The 9,600-nt window shown below is 51.8% G+C and overlaps 1 protein-coding gene across 1 annotated transcript in view; it reads right to left on the reverse strand.

Moving 5' to 3' along the window:
* Positions 1–6,795, reverse strand: part of UNC13A (unc-13 homolog A) — a 63,688-nt gene extending 56,893 nt beyond the window's left edge. Inside the window, exon 1 of the mRNA XM_019641840.1 lies at positions 6,608–6,795. Within this exon, the coding sequence (XP_019497385.1) occupies positions 6,608–6,629 (22 nt within the window). The 5' untranslated portion in view covers positions 6,630–6,795. The remainder of the gene's footprint in view (positions 1–6,607) is intronic.
* Positions 6,796–9,600: the final 2,805 nt, after the last annotated feature.

A 9,600-nucleotide genomic window follows, 5' to 3' on the forward strand; every position in this document is an offset into this window, starting at 1 on the left:
CGCCCTTCCACCCCCCCACCCCCACCCCGCGAGCTCCTGGTCACATGCATGAGGCTATTTATAACGTGGGCACAGAGGACGTGGGCAACGCGACCGCTGGGAGTGGCGGGTGAGGGTGGTGTCCATTGCTGGCCCCTCTGACCTCTTTGGAGGGTGGAGTCCTGTCTCCCAGATGCAAAGCCATAGGGGCCAGTGTCCTTATCACAAAGTGCAAGTCCACCGTCTACATCACATATGAAACTACCAAATATCTCAGAATCTATTTCTGAATTCTCCAGGCTACCCCTGCTCCCCACCTTGTAGTGTCTTTTGACACTCGGTAAGTGTGTCCTGTAGTGGCCTCCAAGGTCCCTAGGGGCCCCATCAGTGCTGACTGATTAATGTGGTTTCACAGGCAGATGCTGGCGAGAGCAGACTCTGTGGAGGCGAGAGCAGGGGCTGGGGGCTTCCACAGGCGCTGCCAGGCCCTGGACCTCAGTTTCTCCAATTGGAAAACGGGGTGAGTGAGGTCTAGTTGGTCTCCCTTACTTCTCCTCCCCTTCCTCCTCTCGTCTTCCCTTCTCTTCCTTCCTCTCCCCTTTCTTCTTTATCATTATTGGGATCTGCATTATTATACTATCATCACTATTATTATTATCATTAATAGGACCATTACTATTTTTATTATGTGGTTGGGTTCTAAGTGTGCCCCTGGACTGGATGACCCTGGATTCTAATTGAGGTGGACTCCAGTCTTGGGGCACCTGGTTCATGACCATCGGGGCCTGGGGATGGGGATGGGGAGTAGAGGATTCCAGCCCCTCAAGAGAAGCATCCAAACCACCCCCTATAGGACAAGCTTACCCAGTGTCAGAAGACACTACAAGGTGGGGGGCAGGGAAGTAGCCTAGAGAATTCAGAAATAGATTCTGGGATATTTGATAGTTTCATATGTGATGTCGATGGTGGACATGCACTTTGTGATAAGGACACTGGCCCCTATGGCTTTGCATCTGGGAGAGAGGATTCCACCCTCCAAAGACAGATATAAGCCAGAGCCTCCGGTGTAAAACACACCAAGAACCTTGACAAAGGGCTGGCCGAGTGGCGCGTTGGTTAAGAGCTGGATTGGGACACCAGCTCTGAGCAGCAGGGCCCCGGTTTGGATCCCATATGAGGGCCAGTGACGCTGTGCCCTCTACAGCTAAGATGGTGAACAACAACTCGACCTGGAGCTGGGCTGCTGTGAGTTGCAGGCAACAGCACAGGCTGCAGCCCCTGCTGCAGTGGGCTGCCATAAGCTACTGTGTGTGGCTGGCAGCCAGCGTGAGCGTCTGGCAGCCGGTGTGAGCTGCCAAAAGCCGCCGTGAGCGGTCATCCAGAGACTGGCGACCGATCTGCCTCACCCAGGAAGAGCGCAATGATAATACCAACATGGGCCAGTGAAGCAACATCCTCTACAACTAGACTGAAGAACAAAAGGACAGCAACTTGTCTGTTCCCCTTCCCCCCCATCTGCCAGCACTGTTCCCCTCCCTCAATTCCCCAATAAAATCTTAAAAAAAAAAAAACCTTGACAAAAATGTCTGTGTTATTTACCAGGTACCACTCAGAACTAGGCCTGGTATATAGCACGTGCTCATTAAATAGTGTTAAATGAAGGGATGACGTCATTTCCTGCTCCAGTAGCCCCGCCCCCCCAGACCCCGGCCTTATGGTGCAGGCTCTGTCCATGGTTCAGAACTAGCTACGCCCCTCCTCCCACATTCTGTCACAGCACTGAACCAGTTGTTCCCTGAGCTGTCTATGGTGCTAAACTTGCCTCCCTGCCCTAACATGCTGGGGAGTAGGGTGTGTGACTGTATGTGGGACATTCTGGTATGTGTGAGCCGAACCTCACCTCTTTTGCCACCTGTACTCCTGAGCCCTCAGGAGTACACAGGCCTGAGAACACAGTGAGCTCTCAGGAAATGTCCTACACATATGGACCCCCTTCAAGAAAGCTTTTAGGCCTCATTAATAAAAACACCATCATTGATTTTTCCTGTCTTTGACTCACACTTACTGAACCTTTTCACAGACTAAGCATCGTGTCAACGGCTCTGCATGCCTCATCTCACTGGAGAATTCCAGCAAACCTAGGCAGTGGTTGCTACTAGTGTGCCCATTTTACAGATGGGCACATTGAGGAATGGAGCAGGTATGGGACTTGCCAGGAAGGGATGGATTTAGGGAGTCAAACCCCGACCTGCTCAGGATGTCCTGGTTGGCACCTTGTATGTGGGAGGGAAGTGAGGTCCAGGTTATGGAAGCGGCTAACATGGCAGCCCTAAAGATGAATCGGAGCCAACCCTGAAGGGCATCCTATGAGGATGGTGACAGCAAAGACCTAGATGCACATCCCTCCTGGCTGGGTGGTATCAGAAACAGGGAAACCAGGGGCAGAGGGATTGTGAAGGTTTCTTTGGAGAGGGGCAGGGGAACAGCCATGATGAGTGGGGAGATCATGACATGTTTGCTTACTGAGTGGATGAAGAAAGAAGGCAATTTCTGGACAGATTCTCACTCCATGGAAGGGACTTGGGTGCCTCCCAGGGCCTAGGGGTTGAGAGGAGGCTCAACCTTCACCCCCATTCCGAGTAGGCTGTAGAATCAAACAGCTACACCTCTGACTCTGTGACACCAGGCAAGTTGTTAAACCTCCCCGAGCCTCAGTTTTCCTCATCTGTAAAATGAGTCACTGTGATGATTAAAGAGGGCAATGAGCATAAAAGTCCTCAACATTGTCTGTAGAACGCCGGAAAAATGGTGTTTCTTGTTGACATTATTATTAGTTGTGAGGCAAACTCACCCTCACACGCATTTGCTAATTTGTACCCAAAATTCATTCATCAAATATTTATGGAGCCTTTAAAACACTGAGCGGCCTGGCAAAATGCTGTGAGGCACATAGGAAGGAAGGTCTAGAACTAAATCCCCACCACCATGATTTTGCACGTGTTGGTCCCACCACCTAGAGCAGCACCATCTCCCTTCTGCTTAGCTCCCCCTCACCTTCTGAGACCCAGGCAGATGGTGATGGGGAGATCAGGGCAGGCTCCCCAGAGGAAGAGCCCTGCATGCCCCTCTCCCAGGCTCCCTCAGCCCTTCCCTGTCCCTCCCACTCTGACCCCACCAGCATGAGGCCAGGAGTAGGGCTGGGTCCCCAGAGCCAGCAATAGTGTCTGCTCAATTAATCCTTGCTGAGTAAATATATGAATGAATGCATGAGGGAACCAGGTGGCACTTCGTATTCTCAGACTCCGGACTCTGCTAAGAACTAACAAATGGACTGGGGTGGGGGTAGCAATAGAACTCCACATAAATAAAAAATGAGAGGGGGCAAAGGCAAGGCCTGTACAGGGTGGTCTCCCACATGCTGGTGTGAGATAAGCTTGCAATTACGTAGGTTAGCGTGTGCATTTGCTTGTGTTACCAGGGCAGGCAGGTGTATGTACATGAATGTGTGTGTATATGCGTGGAGGCACATGTGCAGTATCTGAATGCAGGTGAGGGTCTGCACTGGGGAGTAGGGTGTGACTCCATGTGAGACATGCTGGTATGTGTGAGCAAGGTACATGTGGGCTTGCAGGTGATATGTTAGGTAGAAACACATGGTGTGTGTGTGTGTGTGTGTGTGTGTAAGTGATGCAGTTCTATGGCATGTGTATTTTATTGGCATGCATTTACACACTTGTGTGAAGCTATATAATACTTGTAAGCGTGTGCCTATATGCATCATCATTCACCTGTTTAAAGGGACTGCTGTGAGTGTTCAGACAAGTATTGCCATATGTATACACACATGCCTTGGCATGTGCTTCTGTGTACACATGTGTTTCTTCAAGATTTGGGGCCCTAGAAAGTATATATGGGTACATGCCTGCATGTTAGGGCACGAGCAGATCTTGATGAAACATGGATATTATGAACACACATCAAACACCTGTGGATACATGTGTGTTTGCATGTGCAGACACACACACCTGTATTTTAGGGACCATGCCTGTGGTGGCAGACTGTGTCCTTTATACATGTGTGTGAACGTGCACGTGTCCATGTGTGTGCATTCATAGGCACATGATCTTCATAGGCACATGTGGATTCTGAGCATTTCTGTCCACACAGGGCAAGTCTGGGTATGAAGGTGACAGCTCATATGTATGCAGGGATGGGCACACGTGAGTGGGTCCCTGGATGGGCAGCCAGGTATTTCCTCAACCCCAAGGATGAACTGAGACCCTTGGAAAGCCCTCCCACTCCAGCTCTACTGCTGTCCTGCCCCCTCCCCCTTACATTCTCCCCCCTCCTGGCCTCCCTCAAGTACCCCCTCCCCTACCAGCGTTCCCAGTCTCCCCCTCAAGCATTGTATGCTTCCCTTACACCTCAGGACTTTACCCTCCACCTCACCCGCAGCCTTGCCCCTCCCAACGACCCCCCTTCACTCAGCTGGTGACTCCCTCCCTTGTCGTTTCATAGAATCGTCCAACACAATTCTTATCCCAGGCCTCCGTGTCAGGGAGCCTCGCCCTTCTTATCGCCCCTCCTTCACACCACCCCCGCGTCCCCGCCTCCTGTTTGCGTCAGAGTTAAGGGTGAGATTCTCCCCCGCCTCCTCCGAAACTAGGCAAGCCTTCCAGAGGAACCGAACTCGGGAAAATGTGAGGCAGGGTGGGGTGGGGTGGGGTGGGGTGGGAGGAGCACAGAGTCAGCCAGGAACACCCACATTTGCCCCCTCTTCCAGTGCTAGCCCTAACCCACCAACCTCCTCACCCTCATCCCACCTCCCCTCAAGTGCTAAGCAACTTAGAGGAAGGGAGAGAGGCCAGTGGGGGACTTGGACCTTCACCTCCCTCTCTCCCCTTAGGCCTAGTCCGTGGCGGTTGCATGGGGGTCCCCTCCACCTCCCCACTCCCCTTAATTTCAAAGGCTAGGGGATGGATGTGTAGACTTTTGATCTTATGGGCCCTTCTGCCACCACCAGCCCCGCCCGTCAGGAACGAGTTCAGGGAAAGGAGACCACTGTCCCTTTAAGAACACCCGTGTCTACGCCGGCCCAGCCCTGCGCGATCTGCTCACCGGGAGCTCTGAGGCGGGGAGCGGGCAGGCGGGGCTGGGTTTGTGAATGGAGCAGCAGAGGGGGAGGGGAAGGGGGAGGAAAAGGAAGGGGAAGGGCAGCGGGGGCAGTGGGGAGGTTCCCGGCTCCCAGGCTTGCCCTTTGGGGTCCAGGCGGACCCCTTCGGGGTCCAGGCGGAGACTAAGGTTAAGTCTCTCCTCTCTCTCTCTCTCTCTCTCTCTCTCTCTCTCTCTCTCTCTCTCACACACACACACACACACACACACACACACACACACACACACGCATGCACACTCCCCGTTGCCTAAGGTCTCCCGAAGCCTGACATCTTAGACTTGGCTGACACACCTCTCCCCGCACCCCAGCCTTCTTGAAAGAAGTAGGGTTGAGGGGGGTCCTTAAAACCCAAGGTTGAGACCTCTATAAGCCTGGAGCCCCTGTTCGCTACCACCCCTGCCGCCCAAGGTCTCCCAGAGCCTGAGTTCTCGGCAGGAGTGTCCGGGATGCCTAGGTCCTAGTGGGCTGGCTTCTCCCCCACCCAGCCTCAGAGGTAGGGGGCGGCCATGCCCCTCCCGCGTCTCTCTCTCTCCCCCCTCACCCCAGTGCAAAGTGTAGGCCTGGGCGTGGGCCTCAGTACAGATGGCGTTCTGGCCCCAAAATAGCTCCACCCCATCTCTCCCTCCCTCCCTTAGGCGCAAAGTGGGTGAAGTGAAGATGGGCCAGAAGGGATGCATGGGGCGGGGCATTGCACCTACAAGGGGTCGGCTCCCTGCGGAGAAGGCCTGATACGGGTTCCGGAATGCTGGAGGGGGCAGGGAGGGGGAGGCCCTCAGGCGATTCCCTCAGCCCCCGACTCGGGAAGCCAAAGAGTTAACCGGAAAAGCGCCCCCAGACCCCCAATGACAGACCTCTCAGGACGTGGGGAGGGGTCTCCCCATCCCCCTTCCCAGTCCTCTCCACACCCAGGGCTGGAGGATTCCTAGAGCTCGCAGTTTAATGATAGCCGAGCCCCCTTACCCAAATCTTACACGATGGGGCCTTGGAGACTCCTCCCGCACTGCTCTTCGAATTCCGAGCCCAGTCGGCGTCCGTGAGGACCCGCAGCCCAGCCCACAACATGGGACTCCTTCCAAGTACCCCGCAGCATTCATTCGAACTATCTAGCCCAGCCCCATTCCACACAGGCCCCCTAATAACTTGGTCTACACAGATGCCCTAGTCTAGACCATTTCAAGATAGAACTCCAGGTCCCTACTGATGTCCACACGGGCCTCCGCGTTCAGCCATGGCCACATGACCCCCAGCAGCGACCACCAGGAGCCCCTGAGAGCCCAGCTGCGTCTACACAGATCAGGCGCCCTGAGGCGTCTACAAGGGCTACACCTTCAAAAGTCCAGCCGCGTGTACTTAGCTCACCTCCCTCCCACCCCCCAGGAGCCCAGCCGCATCCACACGGACCCCGAGACTAGTCCGGGTCCACACCGGTTCCCGCCCTGCAGCCTCGCCTCCTACCTCCAACGCAAAGTAGAGACATGTCTCCGGGGTCGCCGGCGGGCCGGCTCCGTCAGGTTGGGCTCAGCTGCCACTGGGCTGGGGCATGGCCGGGGCTGTAGCCCGCGCTCGGCTCACGCCGGGGCCCGGCCTCCGCCACCGGCCATCTTGGTTCAGCACCGGGGCCTCGGACAGCTCCTGACGTGTCGCTGACGTAGAGCCAGCAGGCGGAGCCTGGGGACGCCTGATTTGGCGGGGGCGCGGCGGGCTGGGTTTGAGGGAAGCTTTAAAGGGCGGGAGCCCGTGAGGGCTCCCGGACCAGAGTGATTAACGGCGCCCCTTCTTCCCCCTCCCCCTCAGATTCCCTTCCGGCTCTGCGTATTTATGTCTCTCCTTGAGTCGTTCTGTGGGCCCACTGGCTCTCTATTGAGTCCTTAACTGCCTCTCTACTCTCCCTGAGTATCTCTTTCCCTCTGTCTCTACATCTCTGTCTCTTTGCCTGTGTTTCTCTATATTTTTGTCTCTCTGTTCCTCTAAATCTTTGTATCCCTGTCTCTCTCTGTCATGTGCCTCCCCCTGAGCCTCTCTCCGTCCAGTCTCTCTGTGTCTCTGCCATGGCCTGTCTATGTATCTCTGTGTGTCTCTGTTTCACTCTCTCTTAAGACACCCAGCCTGTGGATCTTTGCACATACTCAGACTGGATCCCATCCTTGCACTCCCTTGTGTAACTGGCAAACTCCTATTCATCCATCAGTAACCAGTTCAAACATATCCTCCACCAGGAAGACTTCCTTAACTCCCCAAAACTGAGCCTTTAATCTGCTTCTCTGGATGCCACCAGACCCTAACTCTTCCTCTGGTTGAGCCCTGATCTTGACACAGTTCTGCTCACCACCCCTCCCCACACATCTAGCTGGGCAGTTACACGTGGGCCAGTGCCCTGCACACTTGTTCACCGTGTATCTCCAGTGCCTAGAACAGTGCCAGAAGCCGTAGGTGTAATGCATGCATTTTTGACTGCCATATAGTGTTCCTTTGGCGTACACCATTGGTTATTTATTCTCCAGTTGGTGGACATTAAGGTCGTTTCCACTTTGAGTTTATTACAAAGCTCTTAGGGCCATTCTCAGAAATATAGGCTGGGTTTACATGGGTAAGGGTGGCTGATCTTAGGACACCCACATGCTCAGCTTCACAAGATAACATCTTGTTGCTCCAGCAGTTTACATGTTGCACCAGCAGTTTACACTGAACCAGAACCATATAAGCATTTGGTTGCTCCACATCCTTGCCAACACTTTGAATTGTCCAGGTTTTTCAATTGTGCCAAAGTAAAGTGGGGTGAAGTGGTGCCCCATTTGGTTTTGATTTGCTCTCTGATTGTTCATGAGATAGAACATTTTATGTGGTTATTGGTTTCTTATTAGGGCGAAATGCCGGTTCAAGTCTTTAATCCATTTTTTAAAAGTTGACTCTTTTCCTATTGATTTTGTAGTTATTTATCCATATTAGATACAAATCTTTTGTTGGTTTCATGCGTTGTAAAAAAAATCTTCAATTTTGTGGCTGGTTTTCATTCTATTTATTGTGTTATTTTCTGAACAGAACTCTTAATTGTTCAAATAACCTGTTTATTTTGGAAAAATTTTAGATATCCAGAAAAGTTGAAGTTACAGAACTGTAAAGGGATAGAGCATTCCTGTACCCTTTAACCAGCTTCCCCTAATGTTAACATCTTACAAGAAGTGATAGGGTACATAGATGCTTTGTACATTTCATGCTATGGATAAATGTTTTTTTCTTAAGATTACATTTTTCGTTTATGGGAGCGTAGACTCCAATTGACTTCAGCATCTCATAAGCTTTCTCGACCTTTTATAAATCCAATAATTATATCTGCAGATCCTCCGGGGTTTGCATTGTATCTAATGATAACATCTGTAAATAAAGACACTTTCATTTCTTCCTTTCCAGTCCTTGAACTGTTCATTGCTTTTTCCTTCCTTGTTGCACAGGCCAGGGCCATCAGTATGATCCCAGACACCATAACAGGCATCCTTGCCTTGTTCCCCATCTTAAAGCAAACATTTCAATATTCACCATTAAATATGATATCTCCTGTAGATTTTTAACAGAAAAATCAAGTTAAGGAGATCCACTTCTAGTTTCAGTTTGCTAAGATTTTTTCTTTTATTGCACATTTCCTGCATCATTGGGACACCTAGATAACTGATTTTCTTTCATCTGTTAGGATGAATTACATCTCTCAATATGTTTAATATGCCTTTGTCTCTCCTGTTCTTTTTCTCTTACCCACACCTCATCTCCCTCCTTCTGCTAAAGCCCTTGATAAATTGATCACTCAGATCCAATTAATTTTAAAGCCCCAGTGTCCCATTTCACTCCCACCAACAGCTCGCCTCATTCCAAAGCTAGTTATTTGAGCTCTCATCTCTCCACATGATTATGCCATGCTGCCTTCTTCTTTCTCTTTTCTGCGGCTCCCTCTTTCCTTTGTTCTCCTCACTATGCATCTACATGCATGTCTTTGCAAGCTTTCTCAGGCTTTCTGTCTTCTCTCTTGGCTTCTGATGTCTTGCCCTCTCTCCACCATCCTATGAAATCCACAGAGAAAAATCATTTAAAGATAAGCAATGGGAAATGGTGCAGAGCTGATAAAAAGTACAATACACACACAGACACACACACACACACACACGGAGTGACACACCCCACCACCATCACAAAATGTGCACACACAGCTGCCAGGCATCCAAGCTCCTGGCCATCCCCAGGGACCCTACTCTTATCAAAACTTCCTCATCCCCCATGCCAAAAGCAGCTATGGAGACATCTGGGCTTCAGATAAGAAGGTTCCGGGGCCGGCCGAGTGCGCGATGGTTAAGAACTGGCTTGGGACGCCAGAGGACCCCGGTTCGGATCCCACATATGAGGGCCAGTGACACTGCCCTCCACAGCTAAGATGCTGAATGACAGCTCAACCTGGAGCTGGA

This window comes from Hipposideros armiger, unplaced genomic scaffold, assembly GCF_001890085.2.
Source record: "Hipposideros armiger isolate ML-2016 unplaced genomic scaffold, ASM189008v1 scaffold_64, whole genome shotgun sequence".
NCBI lineage: Eukaryota > Metazoa > Chordata > Mammalia > Chiroptera > Hipposideridae > Hipposideros > Hipposideros armiger.